We start from the raw sequence: 27,489 nt of genomic DNA, 5'->3' as shown, positions 1-27,489 counted from the left end.
TAATTACATTTGGAATTACATTTGGAGATGCCTGTCCATTCTGGACACATTTTGAGAAGAAAATATGTCTCTCCCTTGTGGTAATGCCTTGTTTGCATTCTGACAAACAATTAAAGGAAATGAGTGTGACATATATTGTTCTTTTGCCGCACTTATTAGTATACATACTAATTTTAGTAGTACAAGCTATCAGCAGAACTATAGCTGGTATCGCTTACATACCTTGAGGAGAATAGGACCTACACAGGGGCCCTGCAATGGCTTCAGAGATCTGTGTGTCTGTGTTTGTGAGAGAAAGAGACAGAGGGACTCGGGTGTGTGCCCCACTAGGGCTTGCCACATTGAACTCATGAGCACAAGAAGTTTTAAGACACTGTCATGGCACATACAAATATCGTAAATAAATGAAAATGGGGAATTGGCTATCTCCTGTTCAGTTTCTGAAGCCATTACAGTGGCTTGAACTAGAGTAAAGTTATTGTGTGTGCAAGAGGGGAACAGGCCTCAGAGGACACATGCATATCCTCCCACCCAGAACTCCCCAATAGGCTTCTTTAAGCTGTCACAGGACACTTTTGTGTCCTCTGAGTCTTGCCCACAAACACACCTTGGCTTCTAGACTGAAGGGAAGCAGCTGGCCACCTTCCGCCTAATCGCCAACAGCCAGCTGAGAGTTTGCATCTACATGCTGCTCTCCGCTGCTGGTCTTATGGTTCCTTTTGATTTTCAGTGTTGTTGTTCTGTTTTGTTCTGCAGGAAGGGGGTAGCTTTTCTTATTTTGTTAGTATTGTTTTCCTGTTCCTCTCCCTCCTAGTGTTTGGATACCCAGGATATCCAGATAAATAAAATAAATATGATACCAATTTTACTAATATGGGAAATGGAATTAATGTTTTCAATTTACACAACAGAAAGTAGAAGATGCAAACAGTAATCGGAATGTTTCACTTTGGAGCATATCTACACAACAAGCTTATTTTGGTTTTATATGAGTTGGGTTGTTCAGCTGTTCAACTGGTTTTACTATTTATGTCGGCTCAGGACACTCTGCTGATAGAAGTGTGGCTACAAATAGCAGCTATTTAGTTAATTTTCGCCTACAGGGTACGGGAGGTGTCAGAAACTCCCCCGTCGCCATTAAACGCCTGACCGGAAGTCTATATTAGTTTACCAGTCATGGTTTTCCAAAGGAACATGGGAATCACAGTTTGGTGATGGTGCAGAGAATTTTCTGTTAGAGATACTTGCATCCCCCTCAGAGAACATCTCAGGATCCTTTGGGGAGGTATCCTTCTGAGGTAAAAGCTAAAACTATTTGGACATGATCCAGTACATCCACAAAGGTGTGGTGACACAAGCCCTCTTCAGGCACTGTCAAACACGCAACAACAATCACATGAGGGAGGGCACTGGGGGCCACACATATTTCCCTTGCTCTTATGTCCTATGCCAACTCCTGCTCAAGGCTCTCCATTTGCTGAAAACATGTGTGCAGCGGGGCAGCCTGCTAACTGCCTGCAGGCTGTTCCTGTGAGCTGGAACGCTGAGCACTCAGGGGTCTAGCTCATGGGGACAGCCTATGTGCATTTGGCAGGCTGTGTATGAGGGCAGGGCAAGCATATGTGGCCCTGCTTTTCTCTCACTCAATTATCATCACATATTTTGACAATGCATGAAGAGGACTACAGTGTGCTGGGGAGCAACTATGGGAGGAAGGAGAAGTCTTTCCACCTCATTTTAGATCACACATGATTATGCCTTTAGATGGAGACTCGGAGCACAATGCCAAATCCTAGTGAAACACTAATTAACAAAGGAAGGTTCAATTCCAGTAACAAAGTTTGATGAGGATTCTTTTCAAAACTTCTTCATGGGGTGGGTGGATGGGTGGGACAGACAGTCTAAAAATGAGACACAAACAAAATGTCAGAACAATTTTCCTTAAAGAGTAGTAAACATATGGAAGGAGCTGCTTAATAAGGCCAGTGAATCAGAGAGCATAAATAAGCTTATGAGATAGAGCTAGACATTTTTATAGAAAGAGTAGGTAGAAATTTCCTACAGACAGCTAGAATGAAGGCAACTTAAAGGGGACGAACTTGCTTATTGCACAAGACTTTCTGTCCCAATGATAACACTTTCTTTTCCACAAGCTTGTCTCCTTTATGCCCCCTGCCAAGATTTATCAAAGGACCCTCATTTTTTATTCTCCCTCCTTTATTTACTTTTATCTAAGAGGGAATCGCGGAGCAAATATTGCTATCTGTGGATTTCTCTTTTTAAGCAACATTTCCTGAAGAGCAGATATTCTTGACTTTCCCTCTTAATTATTCCTTCTTTTTTAACCAAGCCTTGTCAAGTAAGATGAGAACAGAGACTGAGTTTGTTTAGCTGAGCGATTGGAAGATTAACGCAGGCATAAGTATCTTATTTCCTCCCAATATAAATTTCCACTAGGTTTGGGCATCAATAAACAATCAATAACAATGTTGCTTCTCTTGTGATCCGCTGTAATCTGAAAAAGCACTATCCTAAACCTTAAAGGTTTTGCTACAAAATACAAATCCACACCTTAGAGCTAATGGGAGCAGTGACATGCCTGAAGCATCTCCAGTCCTGATCAAGGCAACTGCATATGTGAGGTGCTTTGTGAGAGAATGACCCCTAAACCATGTGGTGAAATTAGTCTTTTGCTAAAGGGAGTCATAAACTTTGCCAACCCAGTTCTGCATGTGTGTTGGGGGCCACTTCACATGTTACAATACAAGTATGTGCACATTTTCTCCCCTGCATGTGCACCGTGTGGGGCCAATCATAGCTGACTCTGATGTATAAAAAGATACATAGCCACCTCTCACATAAATGGCGAAAGTCAGTATGTGCTAAGAATATTGTGAAGTGGCTCTTATCCATGCTCAAAAGAGGAATGGGAAATGCCCTCTGTTTTCAAACAATGCTGCAGAATATGGTAGTTGATGGTAGGGGACAACGGGATTGCCTGTTTCTCTTAGGTCAGGAACAAGGAACCTATGGAATTCCAGATGTTGCTGAACTACAACTCCCATCAGCTCCAGCAAGCATGGTCAATCATCAAGGATGGTGGAAGTTGTAGTCCAACAACATCTTCAGAGCAGGGAATACTGCTCCACCCATCTCTGTCCCAGGATTTCGACATCACTAGAATCTGGGTCCACATGTCCGTGGACAGGAACGCTTTTCTTTTCTTTAACCTTGTACTAGGGTAGCCTTCCCCAACCAGGTGCCCTCCAGCTGTTGAACTCCAGTTCACATTAGCACTGCAGCAAGATCAATGTTCACAGATGATAGGAGTTGTAGTTCAAAATATGTGGATGGCACCAGGTTGGGGAAGGCTATTCTAGGATCTTCGGTAAGAGTGAGAGGGGCCATTCAGGTCACTTTTTCTGGTTTGGCTGTTACCTTTGTGAAGGCTTGGTTTATTTCTTCATCCCCACCCCCCAACTGACTTAGAATTACAAAATTCCTGTCGAGTATTTAATTTATTTTCCCATATGCTACGGAGATACTTATTCAGACTTATATTTGTAAATTTGTGTACTTCAAAATTAAAGATGTAGCAACCTCCCCAATTTTCTAGTTATGTAGCCAAGAGAGGGGGAATAACCACCTAATTAAATAAAATTCAGGAACAATCTGTTCTCAAAATTCTATGGGAAACCTTTATTGGTACACAGCCACACAAAGAGCCCAATATGACTAGACCCTCATTCTTATTCTGAGTGCCTTCTTCTATTTTTTAAGCTATTCCCTTTTTTATTATTATGTGGAATAAGGAGTATCATTACTCTTTGAAGTACATCTGTAAAATATTTTCTCCTATCATAGGTAGTCTTAGGCTTATATTCTTTCAAGATATCCATCCAAACACATACAACACACACAATGCACCCACCCACAAGGAATAATCTATCTATCACTGCAGGTATTCAGAACAGTAGATCTGTCCAATCTACATGCCAAGAATGGAAGAACTGATTTGTACGTCACCTAGAGTGGCCATTGGCCAGATAGGCGACACATAAATTAAATTATTATTATTATTAATATCAGCTGGTTGCATGAGTTGCCAGCCTGGGCTCCTGCCAGGAGGAAGGGTGAGATAAAAATAAAATAATAAATAAATAAATGAGTTGTTTTTTGATCAACAGAACCCTTCATCCAGAATTTGACAACAAATTCAGACTCCGCATGAACATTTTCCATATCACACATATAAGCAACAGTAATGGTTGACTAAACCTATTTTTTATTTTATTTTTTGGACATGGCTGCATATGACAACCTGCAGTGTAATGTGCTGCCTCCACCACTACCACCAGTTTTTTTATATAAACATGGTGGGCCTGTGAGACACTTTCTTTCAAGTCCCCATGGAAGTCCTGAAACTGCACTGCCTCCAGCCTCCTTGGCTCATAGCCTGCAGCATCCCAGCCATAATTCATAATGTTTGCCCACTTTTTCGCAAGCAACACTAGTCTCTGATCAATGTGTAAAAATGAGAAAAATCCCACCTCCTGCCTACCAGCCTAATTTGGAAATAGTTTGGATAGTCCACATTATGTATCTGGATAAATGAACTAGCATTCCTCAGTAGGAACAGAAGCCAATCACCTCAGGGATGTCGCCGGTGAGTGCCAGGATTCAGAGGCTTCTGTGACCCAGGCTGTTTCTGGACCAAATGGGACCCATTTTGGGCATCCACCTAGTTCAGCCTTCCCCTACTCTCCAGATGCTTTGGACTACAACTCCCATCAGCCCCAGGCAACACTGGAGAACAGCAGGCTATTGAAAACTAATCAGTTCATTATAGTCTCCAAAATGAATACAATTTAACTAGACCAGAAGAATCTATCTGGAAATTTGAACATTTCTGACTTTTGCCAGCATCTCTTGTTCATCAGTGACATAAAGAATTAAAGGAGACATGATTTACCATTGTTAGGGAATGGAAGGCTACATATGGTGGACATATCCTGTTCAGCAATGTTTTGAATTTCACTCTTGTATCCACTGCAGATGTTTTCAGTCACTGTAATAAACAGAACTTGCAGAAGAGCACCAATGTGTTCTCCTGTTCATTTCAATGGGGCTTGAGCAAAAAATGTACCTGATAGATTAAGTCCCATGTTTTCTATAGACAGTGAAAATAAGAAAGACTGTGCAAGGTAGTGGATAGAGTGTTGGATGTGGAGCTAAGATTCCCAGGTTCAACTCCCTATCCAGCTATGAAGATATTTTGTGGCCCGTGGACAAGTCACAGTATTTCTCCATTTATTCTACTTAACAGGGTTGTTGTGAGGTTAACATCTTACTTTGAGTTTCTTCAAGGAAGGGTAGGATACAAATGTAACAGATAAAATATACAGAAATCTCTTTAACTTTTCTACACAATCCAGTGGATGTATTGTTTAAGCAAGACTTTTAAAAACTACTATGAATTTCAGTGTACTGTAAGTGAAAACTGAAGGCAACAAGGAGATGTAAAACCCTTCTACCCTCTTTCCCCAGGAAATTTAATGAATCTTTAAAAAATGCCCCTCATAATGTCAACAGATAAACTATCTGGGCACAATAGTTTTACAGCTGTACAACTCTGGCTATAGAACACATTGGAAATCTTATTCTTTTTTTTCTTATTAGAAAATAGCATGTCTATGCTGAAATATATTTTTAAAGAGAAAGAGAAATCTAATACTGCATCTTTACACAGATCAGTGGTCCAATTGTAAACAGAGAGTCACTATGCAAGGGGGGTGGAAATCACCTTTTTGGCACTTTTCTCCTGGAAAACAAGGTTATGAGGTCCTCCCTCAAACATATAAAGAATAAATTACAGTGCAGCATTCTAAATATTCTACACAGCAAAAAAATTCTTACTGCATTCTTGACTTGATCAAGAATATGAAGCCAAGCGTGCATTTGCTGATGAATGTGGTACAATTCTGACTGTGCTGGGGGCAAAAATCTAGTTCTAATTAATCACCAATTAATAGGAAGCTTAGAATGTATTTCTGCTTAATTATAAATATAGCTTCTCATTAAGAAAGACTTAATTAATCAATTTTTAAAACATCCTCAGTGCTGTGAATCATTTTCCACACAACAAGCTGAAATGACTAATGAAGATGAGAAACTAAATTCAAAATAATTCAGCTGTGTTCCTCCTCACTGCCTGGAAGACTACAAGCAAAATGTACAACAACACACAGAGGCACATACAGCTGGTGTTCTCAGTTTAGCTGGCACTGATAGGAAATAGTGGGTTTCTTTTGAAATAAACATCACTTACTATTAGCAAAAAGGAACATAAACCAAATCAGACAGACTCGGGAGGAACAGAGTTTTTTTTCCCCCCTTGCTATAAATATAAGCCAGTTGAGAACAGTCACTGCTCTGCTGTAAATCACTTCAGTAGTGTCACAGGCACCCATCAGGAACTCTTTTGTAGGTTGTAAATGGAATGATTCACTAACTAGTGGCCAGATCATTGGTGCAACCTTCCAAGGACTGCATCTGCATAGCCTCCACATATTTCAATGAGACTGGTTTTCAAATTGTGTTCTGGGGTACTCTGGGGATTGTTTGAAAACCAGCTAGGGAGTTCCTAATGAGACTGATGCTGATGGACAAGCTTCCTTGAAAGATAGCTTGTCCTCTGATGCTGACCTTCCTCTGCACATACAGGATATGATGTCATCTGCAAGCTTAATTTACACAGGCAACAGTGAGTTCCAAAAGGCATGAGTAGTGCCTAGCATGACCTGTGTATACACCACAGAATATAACATAGAATCCTCTATAACAGAGGCTGCCAAAGTGGGTGCCCTCCAGATTGCTGGACTACAACTCCTACCATTCCTGACCACTGGCCATGCTGGCTGGGCTGATGGAATTGTAGTCCAACAACATCTGAAGGACACCATGCAGGAATACTGTAGCAGATGCTCAGGGTTCTTTAGCAGACAAATTAATGAGAAAAGTATTCTTTGAAGATGCAAAATTTAAAACATCCAGCAAAGGAGGGCTCCAGTTAGATCCCCTAAAATAATTAGAAACTGCACAGCAGTAGGACTTGGTGGACCCAGCCCTGTGTCATAATAAGCCTGATCTTAAACTCATTACTTGTTAATTTCAATAGGCCTTAGTTTAAAGTTATTTTGCTTGGGGCTGCTTATCTATGCTTTACATTTGATAAAGAAAGGTATCCTGGAAACACAACGAAAATGAAGTGATCTTTCATTGGGGTAGTTTTTGATTTCAAGTGTTTATTCTGCCATCTTCACATCATAACAACTAAAAATAAAAAAGTGTAATCACGCTGTGGCCATTTTTGTTTCACACAACAAATGCAACTACCACATAATGCCTCTATCCTATGAACTTTCTAATCATGAGTCTGTTATTGCATTGAAGCATTTAGGCAAGCAACATTCCACCCATGAAATGGGGAAAGGCACTTGTGAGAATCAAACCATTACTCTAGCTGTGTGAATCCAGCTTGACTTGTCTGGACACATGAAAGCAGAATGGTAGTAGGCTATACATTTGTAGAAATTCCCAAGAACATAAAAATAAACCCAGATTCCAAAGAGCTACTTTATGCTTTGGGCATCCCCAGTGAGATTTTTCCTGTCTTTTTTTTGTCTTTCAATATCAGACCAATGCTGTATCAATGAAAAGTCCCAAAGTCTCATTTCCATTTGTGGAACTAGTCATTAAGTTCTCTGGATAACAGACAACTACTATATTTGTGTTTTAAAAATGCTACTATTACTTGGGTTGTTGGGACTGAACAGGATAACTGTGTGTTCCAGTTTATGTTTCTAATGAATATGTATGTTTATATACACATACATACATCATTACATTTATACATGTGTATACTGTAATACATAGAGAGAGAGAGAGAGAGAGAGAGAGAGAGACCATGCTTTTGCTGCAGGTTGGCTGGAAGATTTAGTGTTTCTTCTGGTAGCATTATCAATGGGCTTGCCTAGCGTGACATACTGCCAGAGCCGTAGTAACAGGTTTCTAATCATTACTTAAGCTGCAGACTTTGCAAACAGTGGCCGCTTCACTCACCTTGTTCAAGCGGCTGGCTTTTAGTTGAAGTTGTTTTCATCTTCAGTGCCTCCCTAACCGACATGTCACAACAGGAGCCTTTGTTAGTGTCTTGGTCACTGTCAGCTTGGTCACTGTCCCCGTGCCCGCTGTCTCTCAAGCTGGCTCGCTCAGGGTCCTTGAAGGTGGAGCTACTGATATTTGTGCATAGAAAGAAAGAGAGCAAGAGAAAAAAAGGGGGGATATGTTAAACTTGTATTTATTTCTCCCACCCAATTTGAATTGTACTCTCTGGCAAAGCAATTTTGACAAGAATGCAAATGGGGAAGCCGAGAAAGTTATTTAATAGGCCTTACCTTTGAACAAACTGCTGCCTGCTGCCCAAGTAATTGGGCTCTGCGGGAAAATTGTCTGTCTGTGAAAGAGAAGGAAAAAAATACATCTAGTTGTACACTGGACAAATCTCCTGCAGAGCAACAAGATTTCCTAGAGGAGGAATGATTAATAATTCAAAAATAATTTCCCCCCTTAATCTTCAGATTTGTACATTTTAATTAAATTGCAAAATGCTGATATATAATTATCTACTCAGAACAATTAAGTGATCCTGGTCCACAAATTACCTGCTAAAACAAACAAGGAAGATTTACATAAGTAACATGAAAAATATGTTTTGTAATTAGCTAAATACTAAGTTCATCTTAAGGTTTGTATTAAGGGAAGTTCAGATGACCACATTTCGCTCACAAGAGTTTACTATTACATATCACCTATCACAGATGCAGCATTCTCAGAAGCTCTCTTGACAATGCAACAAAACAATACTGGACTTTTAAAAACATTATAAACAGAGAAAAGCTGGTGTTAAAGGCAAGGTTTTAGGCTAGTCACCCTGATACGATAGATTTCAGACACCAGTCTATCCAATAAGGAAAGATTCAGTCATGCAGTCCCACAACTTTATTCTACAACAGTCTGAAGTAGGACAATCCAGCAACAATTGTACTACGAGGAGCTGTTTGTTTACAAAGGCTCTTGTCAGGTGCATGTTAGTAAGCTCACACAATGGGTTCAGTTGACAGATAGAAGCCTAGAATCCTAGAGTTGGAAGGGGCCTTGTAGGCCATCGAGTCCAACCCCTGCTCACAGCAGGAAATCCACAGCTAGGGCATCTCCCGCAGATAGCTGTCCAGCCTCTGCTTGAAGACATCCAGCGAAGGGGATCCCACCACCTCCCTAGGCAGTCAGTTCCATTGCCGAACTGCCCTTACTGTCAAGAAGTTCCTTCTAATGTCCAATCTGAATCTACGCTCCTGCAACTTAAAACCATTAGACCTAGTCCTACCCTCTGTGGCAGCAGAGAAGAAATCTGTACCCTCCTCTATGTGACAGCCCTTCAGGTACTTAAAGAGTGCAATCATGTCGCCCCTCCGCCTTCTCTTCACCAGACTGAACATGCCAAGTTCCTTCAACCTTTCCTCATAAGACTTGTTCTCCATACCGGCTATCATCCTCGTTGCCCTCTTCTGAACCCGCTCTAACTTGTCTATATCTTTCTTAAAATGAGGTGCCCAGAACTGAACGCAGTATTCCAGATGAGGCCTGACTAATGCAGAATATAGTGGGACTATTACTTCCCTCGACCTGGAAACTATAGCTCTGTTTATGCAGCCCAAAACCGTGTTTACCTTTTTTGCCGCGCACACACACACACACACACACACACACACACACACTTATCAGTGACAACAGAGAGAATATGGGATTAATGCAATAAGTAAGTGTCATTTTCCAGGGAGAAGGGCAATCAGCATATGAATCCCATAACCCTGGCCCGCAACCTTTAGGCATTCGATGTGGCTTACCCACAACATGCTATTGTGTCCCCTGCAAAGCGGGATCAAATGCGGAGTCTAGGCTGGCATAAATTAGGGGGAAGGCAGATATCACATTTTAAGGGTAGTGGAAGTGCTTTGAATAGACATTCCCTGCCCTGAAAACAAAGTGGGAGTGGTCTGAACTCATTTTTTGTCCTCCAAACCACTTATGCTATACTTAAAATATTATGTTAAAAGTATAAGGGCATCTCCTCCCCAGTCTTCCTTTCACTGTGAGCTATTTTCTAAGGTGGTCATATTTGCTAGTTTACAGAGGACAGTCCTCCATCTGAAGTGCTGTCAAAGGGCAGTTTTCTGTTTGAAAGGTTTCTCTGTTTGAAGAGCTCCCCAGTTCAGATCAGATCTAGTTTAAAGTTAAAAAACCACCAGAAGGGAGAGCAGCAGTTAACATATGGACAATAGACTGAGCCCGTACACATGACACCTGGTCTCAGGCTTTCCCATGAGCTTAGATGCTAGCATTTAAATAGAAATAAAATGTAAGTATTTCTAAGTCTGAATCCATACATATAAATTAGCATATGCACATTTTATGCAAAACTCCCTTTTTGTGTGTGTGATGTAAAAGTGACCACCCTACTATTTTCTGAGTGTTTAAGAGAAAGAATCCACAGATTTTTCAGCTGAAACCCTCCTCAGAAAGGCTCACCTGGTGCCTTTTTGATATTGTTTCCAGGGTGGGTGGTAGCCTTTTTACTCTTACTGTTTTTTTAAAAAAAATCTGACTCTTTTACCTCATTTTACTCTCTGGAAGGATGTGAATTTTGATGTTTAACATAGCCTTTAGTTTTTTCTCTGTCTTATATTGATTGTCTTAATGCTGTTTTTAGAATTCTATTTTGTATTTTATGGTTTTTAATTGTTTTTATTATATGCACTATGCCACCCAGAGAATGTTAGTTGCCAGGCAGCTAATAAATTAAGTAAATAGATAGATGAATAGTATGCTGATGACACGCAGCTCTATTTCTCCTTTTCATCTTCTTCAGGTGAGGCTGTCAATATGCTGAACCAATGCCTGGCTGCAACAATGGACTGGATGAGGGCTAATAAACTGAGACTCAATCCAGACAAGACTGAGATGCTGCTAGTGGGTGGTTCTTCTGACTGGATGGTTGATGTCCTGGATGGGGTTGCACTCCCCCTGAAGGAGCAGGCTCATAGCTTGGGGGTTCTCCTAGATCTATCTCTGTCACTTGAGGCTCAGGTAGCCTCGGTGGCACACAGTACCTTCTACCAACTTTGGTTGGTGGCCCAGCTATGCCCCTATCTGGACAGGGATAACCTGGCTTCAATGGTCCATGCTCTGGTAACCTCCAAGTTAGGTTACTGCAATGCTCTAAGTGGGGCTGCCTTTGAAGATGGTTCGGAAATTGCAGCTTGTGCAAAATGCAGCGGCCAGATTGGTAACAGGGACCAGACGGTTCGAACACATAGAACTGATTCTGGCCCGCTTGCATTGGCTGCCTGTATGTTTCCAAGCTCGATTCAAGCTGCTGGTTTTGACCTATAAAGCCTTACACGGCTTAGGACCACAATACCTGATGGAACACCTCTCCCGACATGAACCCACCCGTACACTACACTTAACATCTAAGGCCCTCCCCCAGGTGCCTACTCGGAGGGAAGCTGGGAGTCTGGCAACAGGGGAGAGGGCCTTCTCAGTGGTGGCCCCCAAATTATGGAATTTTGTCTTGATGAGGTGCGCCTGGCATCAACACTGTTACCTTTCCGGCGCCAGGTCAAGACTCCTCTTCTCCCAGGCATTTTAGCATGTGTTTTAAAATTGTTTTTAAATTTTAAAAAATTGTTTTTGTGTTTTAAAATTTGTATATTTGTTTTTAATGTTTTTAATTGCTGTAAACCACCCAGAGAGCTTCGGCTATGGGGCAGTACATAAATGTAATAAATAGATAGACAGACAGACAGATAGAGAAGTAGTCCTGGGAAAAAAAAACCCTCCAGAAAGATAAATAGCAAGATGCGTAAAAGATAAATTCCTTAGCTTATCCCTTAAGTTATTTTTAAGGTATTCAGTATAAGTAGGGGAAAGCTTCTATATGTAAAAATAACTTACCTTATCCAACTTGTATGTTACTGATACTAACGATTAATAGAAACTAAAATACACAGACACACCTGGGCTTAGCAACAGGTTTAGAAAGGAGTAAGTGCAACAAAATATTACAGCATGAGTAGTCCCATTCAGGGGTCCAGCGAGCCACACCTCTCCCAGGATGCTCATTCCATTTCAACTGGTTTTCCATCCTCATCCTCCCCCACCGCAAACAAAACTTGCTTAACATTCTGTGTATGGTGGCAATGTGTCCTACTTTACTTTGAAAATATATCTGGTCCAAGTCCAGTTTAAAGATAGAATCATTAGAAAAGACTGTAGGGGCAGACACACAGATCAGTAAGTCACAATATTCCCCACTACGGTGAGATGTTTAGTATTTCTATTTAAATTATAGTACTTTTTCTAAAGTTGCATCTAAATGTACAAGCTAAACATATACAACTGTTATGCAAATATGTCCACCGTCTCTTTGGTGATGTATAAGTGGTCACTCTAATTCTGTATCTGCTGAGCATGCTCAGTCCTCCCTGAGCTACTCTTTTGGGAGTTGCCTCCTTTAGGGATTTTTGTACTTCAGCAAACTTGTGGATGTCTCTGAGCATGCAGCTATCTACCACTTGCTTCTCAGAGACCCTACAATCCTGTCTGCACTCAACAGTTGAGTTCATTAGGAAGGAGTGATCTATTGGTTATAAGGGAATAGCTGATTTTACATTCCTGTTTTTGAAGTGCCATCTGGAAACGTGGTGATATCACCTAGGAAGGTAAGCTGGCTTTAGGCCTAACTCATGCAAAGAATAGATAATTGTAAAACTGTGCATGGACTGTATCACTTCAGACTTATGGTGGCAGATCCAATGAATATGTTTTGTTTTTGTTTTTAAAAAATGCTAATTGTAAATGAAATGTTATAGGAAAGAACTCTAATGTAGTCTTCTCACCATTATGCTAGCTTTATATCTGCAGGGATTTTTTTCTCCCCATGGGAAAGCAATTAATCATGTGACTTCTCCATCTGAAGTCAAAAATAGATGTGTTACATTCCAGGAACAGTTTTATTACCTCATCAACTTTTTGTTTGAACTAAGCACCTGGTCTGGTTTGCACATAATGCTACATTATGGTTTGTTTAGCTTTATCATGGTTTGTTTGATGGTGTAAACACAGCTCCACAGCTTCAACATGATCTGTTTGTTCCCAGTAAACTATGATCATAAGTCATGGTTTGTTGTTGGCTTCTGAGCCTTGCCTTATTTTAACTATAGCTTTTCATTACATGTGAACCCGATGTGGTTTGTTTGCCAGTGCCACCACTGACACTTGCCAAACCACAGAGCCGTGTGGCCTGAGAATGAAACCGTTCCCAAGACTAAGCAGCTCTTGCTAATGTTTGCCCAAAGAACAACTCACTCCTGTGCTTGACAATCAGCTCCTTTCCCCATTCTGCTTCCCACTCTTCCCTCAACAACCCCTCCCTCACAAGGCAGACAGCTTCGCTATGCAGCTGCTGTCAAGAGAAAGATTTAAAGCAACTGCAATCCAGTACTCCTTACTTACTCCTAAAATGAGATGAACAGGAAAGCATCAAAGTTAAATGAACTGTATCCTATGAAACTCTAATTCACCTTATTAAATTGTAGCAGTCATTTATCTGTGATTTTTATATATATAGGGATACATAGCAATTGTTGAAAAAAGGAAATAAAAACAAGCATCACATAGGTTAAACTGGCAAAAAAATTAAACAGTTCAAACCCTCTAAAATACAGAATATGATCCTTGGAGGGGGGAAAAAGCTCAGTGAGCTTTCAATCAACACTCAGTACTGCCCATAAGAAAAGACTGTTGCCTGCAATTTGCTACTCACAGCTACAGGGTAATTAGCACCTCTTGTGCAAACACCTGATTTACAATCCACATGGTGCCCTGAAGTCTCAGTTCTGTTTTCACAAACCCAGAAACAATAATTCCTGACCTTGTTTCAATTTGCATTCTGTATGTGCTTTTAGAGGTGAGCTTGCCAAACCCATAATCAGGGTTCTGAAATCTTGCATCCCAAGTTCTCAAATTTCTGACACACATGCTAAAGGACAGTTTGGTCAGTAGCCGATACCATCCAGTATGGTCCTCAAGCACCTTTTAACACAGACGTCCCTCCCTGGCTGAGGAAGAACCACAAGTTTCCCAATTCATGGCACCTCTTAATTCTCAACAGGTGGCATCCTAGAGAGTAAGGATAAAAGTCTGATTGGATGAGGAGCCTCCAGTGTTCATAGTCTTTTCACACATACAGGAGGGACTTCTGGCTCTTGAATTAAACCATTTTTTCCTGGCTCTCTGAGGAGGCGTGCCAGCAGGGCTGCCACCACTACAATGCTACCCAGTGCAAGAAAAGAAATGAATGCCTTGAATAAAAAGTTCAAAGAAATTACCAGCTACAACAAGCACTCAGGAGTGGAACCCTTCTATGATAGGTTGGCAATCCTCTTTAGGTAGGAGAGAAGTGAGTCCAGGCTGCAGCGTGGACAATGGCAGCATTGTTCCACACCAGCATTAGCAGAACAGACCCAGACCAGCCACAAAAGCTGCGTCCAGGCAAATGTCATCCCCTGTACCAGTAGCATCTGGCCAGTTGAGACAGACAATCCAAACAGACATATTCTATAGAAATTACACAAAAGATGCCACAATCTAGTCAGAGGTACTGGTACTTAAATGGCAGTGCTGAGTCTAGAAATGCTCAGAGAATATACTCATATAATCAGAGGATTAACCACAAGATAAGGATACTTAAAGGAAAAAGTATGTATACTTTGTAGGTTACGCTGAAAGGTGGCAATGCTTTTGGGCTGGGTGGTAAATTTAAAATGTCTTCCTTTTTGGTTGGTAGGCCATGAAGAACATGGTTTAAAATTTACATTCCTATAATTAACTATCTTTGTTATCCTTTCTCAAATCCTAGTTCTCCTTTTTACCTCAAAACCCCCCACCCACCCAAACGACATCACATCAAAAACGACAGAAGTAAGAACTCTGGCTTGAGGTGCTATTTTCTTAAAAATCTAGATAGGTATATGGTTACTTTATTGAATTTGGAAGAAACACTGGAGAGAAAAGTTAGAGAAAGCATCAGGGAACATGCAGGGAGAAAGCATTCTATACTTCAGGCAGGGGGATGCTCCCCAGGAGTGAGTGATAGTTGCTTAGTGGAGAGAACACAGAAATTAATTGAGAAAATTGATGACACTGGAAAAGTGAAAATGATTCCAGTGAAGAATTAAAAAAGATACCCTGTGCTTCCCTCACCACTTTTTCTTCCTATGCTGCTACTTTAGTTCTATGTCCACCTTTAGAAGCACAACAGCATACAACTAAACTTGTGTAACTACCCTAGGATGTGGATATAGGCTCACCAAAGTTTGATTCGTTCCAGTTCTACACAGGAACAGGACTACGTCCTTCTCCTCCCATTTTTGCATGGATTTAAAAGGGGGAAATCCTTAAAAATCTACATGGAAATAAAAATAATAATGTAAGTACTTACAAGGTAGTCCAAGGGCTTCAGTGCTGCCTCTGACCTTAAAAAAAAAAAGCTCAAATATAGGTCATCCAGCCACCAACAGTCTGGAGCAGCTATTGTGCGGGGCTGCAGTTTTTACATGGGAGCAGCCATATTTTTTTCATACAATTCTCTTTGAGAGTGATGGATCATCAGCAAGTCTTGTCACTTTCAGGGGGATTGCTCTACTGCAATTCAAAGCATGCGGTAGCAATTAAAATAAAATTGTTTAAAGGACAGAGGCAGCTCTGCAGCTCTTGGACCATGTCATAAAGAGATCAGCACATTTAGATTATAAAGTGTACTCACGATCCATTCTGGGTCATTACCTACCCGGGTTGAATCAGAGAGTCTACTTTTAAAGCAGAGTTCTACAGATTCCTTCCTTTCTTAGAGTCGTCCCTATGCATCTTTCAACTCTATTTCCTTACCTTTTTTAGGGAAAGTTATGACTAAATTTGTCTAGTGAGTTCACCGCATCAAAAAAGCTTTGGAGAAAGGAGACAACATAGAGGAGCAGCTACTTCTTCTGAAGGTAAAAGTGCTAGATTTAATTGAGGAATTAAAGCATTGTATCTAACAATATAAAAAAAATACCATCTCCCATTTCCTGCCTGCACCATCTTTCCCAAGCCCATCAGCAAAACACAGGGGGGCCCTTTTCCACCACTACCACCAGCTGCCAAGAACCCATCACTAAAACGGCCACCCACACCAAAGCTTCAGCTTCTACCTTCACACACCTAGTCACTGGAATACCCACCACTATTATTACCCACTTCCACTATCTTTCACCACCAAATCACAACCACACTAGCACTTGTCAAAAGGGGCCCATGGAAGGGTGGCCACATTTGGATGCACTTTTGGAGGCTTCTGTCTCAATCTCTTGTTTATTAGTCTGTCTCTTGTCAGTTTCCCACGTGAGCCGATTGTTTGAATGAACCTCACTAAAAGTGACCTTTCTGAGTATGTCCAAAGGGCAACAGCAGTTACTGCTATTCTCAATAGCATAATCTCCTAGCACCCTTGTGTATTTAATAACTTCTTGCACAAACTGCAACATTCCTTCTAAGTCACAAATAACCATTTCAGGCTATTTATATTGACAGCTTGTGTTCTTTTAACAAACGAACCAACAAAACAAAACAAAATCAGAGGAAACAAGTACAAGTATGATGGATGTGTTTGATTTCAAGTCTCCAGTAAACTCTGATTCACTTTAATAAGTGCTTCTAAGCTTTGGGGGCTCATGCAAACACTGCAAATAAATAACAGAGTTTCACTGTTGAGTATTCTTTAAAAAAAGTGGTTAAGCTTTCATCCATTTAAGGGCCCAATCCAGCCAAAGCTAAGTTCTGTTTCACAGGGAATGATAAATGTATGCCACCCTGGGCTCCTACTGGGAGAAAGGGCGGGATATAACTCTAATAAATAAATAATAAAATAAATAAATTGCTCCCGCTGAAACCAGTGGGCCTTTTAAAGAATGCTTAATTTCGGTGGGATCATCATATTCTACAGCTTTAGTTAAATAATCACTGGGGGTCCATTTTAACTGGGGACCTTTGAGAACACTTGAATATTTCTGAGGCTAATTAGTTCTCACATATTAACTAAAAAGGAGAGCAAAAAAGGAAAATATTTTGAAGCATAGCTTCAAAAATTATATCTCAAATTCTCTCATGCATCGTTGGATATTCACCTATATTAAGAGTTCAAAAGCACCTAAAATATTTATAATGTGCAAATGTATTTACATATTATCAAACACATAAAATGTACTAAAAATTCATAAATCAGCTGATCCCCAGAACAAAAATATTATAAATGTGATTCAGACAACATTAAGCACTTTGGAGTGTCACTGATTGCAACAGAACTCTTACAATGTGCAACCCTGTGCACATCTGTTCAGAAGCAAGTCATATCAGAGGAACGCTGAGTAGGTTGCTATCTGCAGGTGAGTGGGAGAGGAATGGGGGGGTTACATCTGCCCTCCTTTGGTTCCTAGCAGCCATCACCGGCTGAGGAAGTAACCTTACATCTGCAGCACAATCCAGTCTATGCTTCAGTGCAGCATCCCCAGAGGCAAGCCTGGCTTCAATTAGTGCTCCTGGGAGATAGATAAGACCTGCTGCTGTCGAGTGGTGGATTGCAGCTTGGGGATACTTCTGGATCCAACTTTCTCACTTGAGGTCCAGGTGGCCTTGGTGGCTAGGAGTGTCTATTTCCAGCTCCAGCTGGTTCCCCAGCTACAGCCCCTTTTGGACAGAGATGATTCAGCCATGGTACTCCATGCTCTGGTAACTTCCAGACTGGATTACTGCAATGTGCTCTATGTGGGGTTGCCCTTGAAGATGACTCGGAAACTTCAACTGGTCCAAAATGTAGCAGCCAGGGGTTGCTTTTAGAACTCATACAATCCTTGTTCTAAAACAGTTGCAATGGTTGCCTGTTCATTTCTGGGCCCAATTTAAGGTGCTCATGCTAGTGGTTAAAACCCTGAACAATTTAGGCTCCAAATATCTGAGACAACACCTCCTTCCCTACAGACCCTCTCAAGTGTTACGATCAGCAGAGCGGGCCTTCTTGGTAGTTCCACAACCCTCACAAGTTTGGGGGATAGTGGCCTGGGAGAGGGCATTTTCTGTGGCATCTTCACTGTACAGTTTTCAGCAAATGCTGAAGATGCACCTCTTTACCCTAATCTTTGATACCTGAGATGTGTGCTTTTAGGACCCACCCTATTCCTATGAATGCAATTTGTTTTGTTTTTAATATTGAATTTTAAACTCTTGTAACCCACCGTGAGAGCTGCTAGTGAAGGGTGGGTACCATCACCACCACCACAATGATGATGATGATGATGAAGAACTCTATTGGATTTACTTCTGGATAGTTATGTCTAGGGCTACACTATCAAGCATGTGTTTAACTCTCTCATTGAAACCAATAGGGTTTAGAAATTCTTTAACACTGGATTGATCATACCCTAAGTTTGGTAAAATCCCTACTATAACTAGCTGAATGAATACAAGGTAACTTATTGCAGAGCAGGAGGTATTTACAGCACCTGCGTAAACCAGCCAAAAGCTAAAACTCAATCTCTCTTGTATAATCTTCTACTAGAGCTCTTTGGACAAAATTCTTCCACAAAATTTCAGCAAATGTATATACACATTGCTGGTCCTTGCAGCTGACTAGGTGAGAAGTCTTCTACTGTGTTCTCCATCACACCTCTATATTCTGCAGCAACTATGAGCAATGCAACATTATCTAGGGCTATGGTGCTTGACGTGTGAGACATAGCAGTCTACAAGATGTGCAGGACTGACCTAGACAGAACGGGAATTTGTCCTGTCCAGCATTCAGGGCACTCTTTGTTCTGAATACTTAATATGCATGAATAAAATAGTGTACAGCGTTGGAATCAGCAGCCCTGAAAGGTCTACAGAATTCTGCACAGCTCTCACCCACTGTGATGTCATCCTTGTATGCTGTTACAATTCCCAATTTGCTGAAGTACAAAAAAAGAAAAAGAAAACCTGGCGGAAAGAGGACAAATGAAGTTCAGTAGCTACAGAATGCTAAGTAGTCTGTTGGGGATGGGTGGGATGGAAAACTGGGTGGGTGGGTGGAATACAGTGTCCCTTAAAAGGGGATTTCTGGCTGGCTGGAACTCTGAACAGGAGCAGTCCACACTGCAACATTTTGTTGCTGGCCCTACTTGTAAATATATGATGGTGTCGACAAAAACAAGGAAGTTGTCAAACAGACCATAACATATCTCTGGTGTGCATCATGTGACCCAATGTACAAGTTATGCAGACCTGTACTGGAAGCTGCATTACCTTTTTCCCCAGTGAAATGACCTTCCCCACACCCCACTAATAGTAAGGACCATTGCTGGGGAACAGCGAATCCTGCCAATTCTAGTACAGATCATTCACATTATTTTTTCTGAGCATTTGCAGTATATCTGAAAGTAATTTAGGAGCACCTGCTCATTCCGGTCAATGGCCACAATTTTTAACCAGCTTTGGTACCTAATTAAGTTGCCAGGATCCTACCCCTTTGTGTGAGTTCAAGGGCAAGCCCCTGCTCCTTCTCCAAGTTTGGAGCTGGAAAGGGCTATAGAGCTTTTCTGTTTGGCCCTGTACTGCCAAGGCACTCTCAGCACCTTGGGAGCACAGGAGCCAAATAATTCCAGCCTTCTTCATAATCTTGGAGGCAGGTAGGGGACAGAGATAGTTACACAACTGTGGGGATAATTCCTGCCTCTTTCTGCAATTCCAAGGTTGGATGGAAGACTGGAGCTCATCACATCAGAGGTCAGTAAGCACAATCACCACGGCGAGCAAAAATGTTGACCCCCCCCCCGGTAAGTGACCTCATTAACAACCCATTGATGCATCCTTCCAAGCAGTCCTCCCAAACTCTGCGGGGATGATGCCAGAATCTGCCCCTAGAACCCTTATTTCTTAACCCATTTTAAGAAATGGTAGTGGCATCAAATCCTTGCCTAATTACCATGTCCCATAAAGCTGAACACCAGGCAGGAGATTGCTTTGCTCAAACCCAGCCAGTTCTGTTACCCTTGATGGTTACTGTACATGTATTTACAGTATTTTCCTTGTGTTAGTATGCATGTCCTGGGACCTGAAAGGTCTCTTATCAGCAACCAGAACAGTGAGGCAAATCCCAGGGCTGAACAGAAGGGATGGGCTAGGCAGCTGCAGTCACAGTGGCCATCTTCTTTCCCCGGAACGCTTCAGGACTCCAACAAGCATTCTGGAGATATAAAGATGACATTTGGAGAAATGAAGCTGACAAATGAAGAAGCTGAAACCATGAAATCTGTGGGTTAAGCCACAGCTTGTCAATATGGCTAAGTTCCTTTCACAAGTATGATCTAAGTGTCATTTCTCTTATTATATTTTAGAGACATGGGTACATTTGCATGAGTCAATCCCATCTCTAAAAACCATCTGCAAATGTAATACATGATGACAAATTCAAGCTGATCAGAGAAGACCTGTGAACTTCAAGGCTATTGTGATAATAGTTTGAAATTAGAGAAAGGGAATCAGCAAGCCAAAGAACTAGGGATTTGTAAGGGGAACTCTAATCAGAAACTAAGATTAGCCAAAGAAACATCAACGGTTGGAGGGCTGGCATCAGAGGTTGGCATGGCCAGGCACTTGCTGACAACCACAGGGCTCAGAAGGATGCACTGCCAAACATCTTCACTCCACCATTGGTGCCCCACCCTGAGCTGCCAGGCCATCAGGGGGACCATCAGTGCTGCTGCTCGCTGACACTGCCATTCATCAGACCCTTTCCCAGACATGTATACTTGGGGAGGAACACTTTTGGATGGAGGTCAACTCTAATCTGTAGCAGGCAGCCATCATCTTAAGATTCCTGAAAATGTGACGCCTAATGCTGACAGGGCAGTAGCAGCCCCGGGCAGGGGCTCAAGTTAGCACTGGAAGAGGTGGCCCTGGTGATACTATGTCAAGGCTCACTCTGAATGGTTGGACCTGTACCCTCCCAATTAAAAGGTATTATTCATTTTCTTATTAACAGTTATGTCAAGAGTTGCTTCCACAGTCTTGCTGATCAGGTTTTTACTTCAGAGGATGTGCACTGGGCCTTCTGCTGCCTTTCCCAGGGCTGGCCAAAAACAGTTCCCCTCCTGAGACAATGGGTAAGATGTCCATCCATTCCTCAACCCCATTCCATATATAGAAGCTAACTAGACTCAGTTGAATCTTCCCTCCAACATTGTGGATGGAAAGGCACCCACCACTTCACCTGAGGGCAATAAGCTTGTGCAGAGCAAGCCATGTGGTACACACAAGTCTGCCCTTCAACACTTCACCACTGCCTCCCATGTTCCTGAATTTTCTGTCTGAGGTGGTTTCCTCACTCTGCCTTATGGTAGAGACGGCCTTCGTATCTTCTATCCTGGTTAGTTTAAACAGTTGTACAGGCCTGTCACCACAAAAAAAGTATTCAAGAAATGGCTGAAAGTCAACAGTGAAGATGCCTACCTAATCTCTGCTGGAAGAGTGTTCCATAGTATGGGAGTGGCAACACTAAATGCCCAAGTTCTAGTCGAGGCCAATCAGGCCTCTAACATGGGGAACAACTAACAGTGCTCTTCTGGATAATCTCAGTGATTGGGCTGGGATGTAAGGGTTAGGTACTTCTTAAGGTATCTTGGACACAAGTTGTTCAGGGCTTTCTAAATCAATGTAAGAGCCTTAAAGACTGGTCCCTGGGCAGCCAAATGCAGATGTTTTTGCCGAGGTGTCACATGCTGTCGGCTATCTGTCCACATCAGCAGTCTGCTGATTCCACTGCATTTAGCACCAACTGGAGCTTCTGGTCCAGCCCCAATGACAGCCCCATATAGAGTGCATTGCAGTAATCCAGTCTCGAGGTTACCAATGCAGGGGCTACAGTGGCCAAGTTATTCTGATCCAGACACAGTTCTCACTGGCATACCAGACAGGGCCAGTTCTAAAGGGCGGCCAGGTGGGGCACTGGCCCGAGGGCCCCTGGAGCTACAGAGGCCCCTGAGGGGGACCTCTGCTCCCCTTCTGTGGTCCATGGCAGGAGCCGTGGATCGCAGGACAGGAGGAGCTTCCGAGCCGCCCGCCATCCCCCCGCTTCACCTACCTTTCTCTCTGCTGTTTTTTTGCAGTTCACACAGGGTTGCCATCAATCAAGAGGGGCTGATTGCCATCAATCTATAAGGGGCTGAAGTCTCTGACGCCATCTTGGTTGATGGCAGCAATGAGCGCGCAGCAACAAAAAACAGCAGAGAAAGGTAGGTGAAACGGTGGGATGGTGGGCGGCTCGGATGCTCCTGTCCTGTGATCCGCACTCCTGCTGCGGATCGTGGAAGGGGAGCTGAGGGGCCCAGGGCAGGCTGGTGCCTAAGGGCCCCGGCATGCATGGAGCCGGCCCTGATACCAGACAAACCTGGTAAAAGGCACTCCTAGCCACCAAGGTTACTCAGGCCTCTAATGACAAAGAACTATCCAAGAGTACTCACAAGTCACATACCTGCTCATTTAGAGGGAGTCCAACCCCATGCAAAACAGGCAACTGGCCTATCTTCCGGACAGAAGTTAAACTGATAGGTATGGGTGAACCTTTCCAAGGAATTCCACTAGTCTCATTGAAACTCTTTGTTTGCTTCAGAATTCGTCAGATGTTCCAGACTGAGCAGAACCTCTGAAGTTGCCTTTAAATGTCACCTTTAGCAACATTTGGTGGCAACTCTAGAACTTGCAGGAGTGGGCTATATGAGCTAATGGCTTGTGATAAAACAACTCTCTGTCTGTTTGTCCGTCCGTCCGTCTCTCTCTCTATATATATATATATTTCTGAGACAAGAGGCATGAATGTAAGCCTCCAGAAGCCGCTAAGCGATTTGCAATATAAATATTGTAGCTCCCATGATAAATTTGCATGAATCTACATATATATGTAGAATATTTTGTTCTCATGTTATGTATATTGTTTAGAGATTTATTGGTTAGTTATGTTTACTTAAAATGTGAACTATTGTTTTTTATTATGTAGAATTTATATTGATTTTTTATGTTGTAAACTGCCCAGAGAGATGGGACAGTATACAAATGGAGTAAATAAATAAATAATATAAGCACCACTCATAAAAGTCCATTTGTGTATTTTTTTTAAAAAAAAATGACAAGTGCTTCTTGCTATCGGCAGACCACTGGGTGCCATTTTCATAGATCCATTGTAATGAAGAGCTATTATATTTGGATGTCGGGTGTTTTTTTATAAAGTGAGATGCTGTATTATGGATTAGTCACTAAAGAGTACAGACATTCTACTCAAACAACTTAAAATAATTCTTGGACTAAAAATGGAATGAATAATATACTTTATATCAATCCTCAAGTCTTCATTTGTGAAAGCCACTCATTTTCCACCGAACGCTAGCTACACTGATTCACTCCCTTACTGCTTGTTGTTTCCAGCAGTGGCAAAAACACACAAAAAAACAGCCTATGATCAGACATTTAGTATTAACATTTTGTTAGGGAATGTGTATCACTGTGTAGGCAGATTTTAAAGTAACTGGATTTTCTGGATGTGTTTTCATTTAAGGCACACGGCAATATGAACAAGTGGTTCTATTTAAAATGCTTCAGCAGCCATGAAGTTGGGGGCAGAGAATGAAAATTGTCATCTTTTGACAGCAAAAATATACTTGCAAATATAATGTAATTCTGTAAAAATTATTTTAAAGAATACTTTTTTCTATTTTCCACTATAAGGGAAAACTGAAAATATTCACATTACAGTTAATAAAAATGAAGACAGCTGCCCTGTCACAAAACAAGTGAAATAAAGAGACTTCTTCATGCAATCAAAATAATGTGTGTGAGCATGAAGAGAGTAGGGGAAATGAACACATTTAGAAGCCTTCTCACAGTTGGGAACTCTGATAATGCAGCGTTCTTGACTGAGAGAGGCTTCTGAGTACATTCAGTCAAATACGCTTACAAGCTCCTTTCAAAACGTTTTGGGGTGCAACAGGCATAGATGGTGTGTACAAGGACATTGGGAGAACGGGTGACAACGGAGAAAGGGTAGGAGTGCTGGGGTTGAGGTGGTGAACCTGCTCCTCCTACAACCTTTATGTCACACGTACTTAGTTTTTGGTTTTTAGTTTATGAATAGTTAATATTTTAGGGTATTCCACCAGGGCATTCTCCTGTGACGTCCCATTAATTTCACCGGGACTTGTCGAGGATAACTTTCTGTGGGTGGTACCCGGTGTCCATTGGGACTGGTGGGGCAGGGGCAGGAAGCCAACAGTAGGTAGACCCAGAGCCAATGACAGACAAGGCCAACTAATTCTAGTTTTATCCCCATCCTCCACCCTTCTGAGTTCTGCAGTGGCAACACTGGGATTAGGGAGGAGGAAGCTGACAGCCAGGGCCACCCCCTGGATTGGTTGTAAGTAAGAAGGCGGGTGAGCTTGGAGGAATCAAGGCGGAAGTTGGTGGGGTAATGCCCCATTTGTTCTATGAAGCAGACTCCATGGTGGTGTCTATAAGCACCACTTAGTGTTCTCAATATATTTAGCCATTTTAACGACATTTCAGACATACATGTGCACAATTTATCTATACTTAATTATTGTATGCTTAATTACTGTGACAGCCAAATGTGTGAACTGTTGAACAGCATGGTGTTTGAGGTTAAAGTTCTAGCGATGGTATTACATCTGTGATGAGCCATTCACAAATACAAATCACAATGTTAGTCATCAAATGATGAGCATCCCTGTGTGAGGCAGGCTGAAGGTACTTACAATTGTTTTATCTGTTACGCTGTTGTTACAGATCTAATATGAGATAACCATACTGGTTTGCTGAGTCTGTGTTCATGGATGTATGGTGTTCCTAGGGTAAGGTGACGGGATAAATGAGTGGAGCAAAGTGAGGAGGGGTGGCAGCCCCTGGTAAATAATAATAAAATTAAGCCATAAACTCTAAGAGATCAACTGGATACCTTTCTTTATGTCTGGGCAGCAATATAGATAAGATTAGTCAGGCAGGCTTATGATTAGCCCAGGCCAAGTAGACTCAGTTGCAGTTTGTTGTAAGGAGGTAATCAACAAGGAAGGCTTTAAGGAGGGATTCTGTGGCACAGCAAACAGCCCTGTGCTTGTCACAGAAAGACCTCCAGGCCTGCTGGGAAAAAAAGTTTAAGTAGTAAGAGAGTGAGCAAGTGAGTGACCGCCACCTAAGATTTCCAGGCAAGGTGCCACTGGAGAGTAATTTTCTGTGGCAGTTACCACAGGGGGAAAGGCACTGGAGTAGTGTGAGATCAGGCCTTAAGGGAGGAATCCTTCCTGAGTGAATAGTGGAGAAGGCCAGCAGCAGGCCACAACCAGAAGACCTGTGAGCTCCAAGAAGCAAAGAAATAAATTCTGTGAGAAATTTGGAAGAGGTATTCCGGAGAAGCACAACCCAATCCCTATTCCCTTAAAAATGTAAATGTACTGTCTTCAAGTCGATTCCGACTTATGGCAACCCTATGAATAGGGTTTTCATGAGACTGAGAGGCAGTGACTGGCCCAAGGTCACCCAGTGAGCTTCATGGCTATGTGGGGATTCAAACCCTGGTCTCCCAGGTCATGGTCCAACACCTTATCCCAATGTAAAAAAAGAAAAATGAAGCACATCTTATCATTCTACTTGATCTCAGGGCAAGGAGGAGGTGCAGGCAAGAATCCTCAGATATAGTCCATGCATGCAATAATTCTGGCAGGTGGCCCTCAGCTTTATACCCACATGTAGCGATACCCAATATCACATATGCACCATGCCCCATAAACTATCTGGGTAGCCCTGCAAAGTTACCACAGGGTGGGGGCTAGTGGGCCAAAGGCATTGTTTTACCCAAGGCACTATTTGTCCTAGGAGTGGCCCTGTCCACTATTCATTGTGACTTCCTATCTGTTTAATCACAAAAATTACTTACTTAACAAAATCTGTACAGTGCTTAACTTAAAGTTCTTAAATAAAACCTATAAGCAGTTTACAAATGAAACCTTAGCTTCATCCTTTGCAACTGAAGAAATGGGAGGAGGGGTAGAAATCACACAATTTGAGCAAGGCTCCTCACTTTCCAGCTTGTCTCAAATTTCCATACAACTATTTGACAGAATAAGAGGAAATGTTCTACATCGAACAGTTGTGTGAAAAATGACTGCACTACCTTCATACATGAACTTACCAAATGTTGACTGGTACTACCACATGAATAACTTAATTTGGAAGTGCCCTAAAAAGCACATATGGCACACATTCAAACTATGTCAGATGTATTGAATCCCACCCTAGCTAGGATTTGGCCTAGATTTAGGAGGGGGAATGTGGTCTCCTGATTGGGATACTCTCTCTCTCTCCCTCTCTGTGACAAATTAGCCTCTCAGTAAATTTCTGACTGGCCACAAGGATTGATGATACAAAATCTTATGATCAGGCCAAACAACAAGACATCTCCATTAAGAAGCTAGATTTAGTTGTTGTTGTTGTTATGTGCCTTCATGTTGATTACGACTTATGGCGACCCTATGGATCAGAGACCTCCAAGAGCATCTGTCATGAACCACCCCGTTCAGATCCTGCAAGTTCAGGTCTGTGGCTTCCTTTATGGAATCAATCCATCTCTTCTTTGGCCTTCCTCTTTTTCTACTCCCTTCTGTTTTCCCCAGCATTATTGTATTTTCTAGTGAATCAGGTCTTCTCATTATGTGTCCAAAGTAGGATAACCTCAATTTCATCATTTTAGCTTCTAGTGACAGTTCTGGTTTAATTTGTTCTAACACCCCATTATTTGTCTTTTTCACAGTCCATGGTATGTGCATAGCTCTCCTCTAACACCACATTTCAAATGAGTTGAGTTTTCTCTTACCCACTTTTTTCAGTGTCCAACTTTCACATCCATATATAGAGATCGGGAATACCCTGGTCTGAATGATCCTGACTTTAGTGTTCAGTGATACATATTTGTATTTGAGGACCTTTTCTAGTTCTCTCATAGCTGCCCTCCCCAGTCCTAGCCTTCTTCTGATTTCTTGACTATTGTCTCCATTTTGGTTAATGATTGTGCCAAGATATTGATAATCCTTGACAAGTTCAATGTCCTCATTGTCACCTGCAAAGTTACATAAATCTTCTGTTGTCATTACTTTAGTCTTTTTGACGTTCAGCTGTAGTCCTGCTTTTGTGCTTTCCTCTTTAACTTTCATCAGCATTTGTTTCAAATCATTACTGGTTTCTGCT

The 27,489-nt window shown here is 41.8% G+C and overlaps 1 protein-coding gene across 5 annotated transcripts in view; it reads right to left on the bottom strand.

Annotated features, from left to right (window-relative positions):
• The window catches only part of PCDH17 (protocadherin 17), a 206,908-nt gene that overhangs the window by 124,567 nt on the left and 54,852 nt on the right, over window positions 1-27,489 (bottom strand). For 4 of the 5 annotated variants that reach the window (XM_061629953.1, XM_061629954.1, XM_061629950.1 and 1 more), the window contains exons 2-3: window positions 8,457-8,515; window positions 8,122-8,294 (exon numbers count right to left, since the gene is read on the bottom strand). In XM_061629953.1, the coding sequence (XP_061485937.1) occupies window positions 8,122-8,294; window positions 8,457-8,515 (232 nt within the window). The remainder of the gene's footprint in view (window positions 1-8,121; window positions 8,295-8,456; window positions 8,516-27,489) is intronic. The other variant, XM_061629951.1, reaches the window with a different exon arrangement.

This window comes from Rhineura floridana, chromosome 5 (genome assembly GCF_030035675.1).
Source record: "Rhineura floridana isolate rRhiFlo1 chromosome 5, rRhiFlo1.hap2, whole genome shotgun sequence".
Lineage (NCBI taxonomy): Eukaryota > Metazoa > Chordata > Lepidosauria > Squamata > Rhineuridae > Rhineura > Rhineura floridana.
The sequence above is the reverse complement of the archived record's forward strand: the minus strand, read 5'-3'. Positions and strand labels throughout refer to the sequence as shown.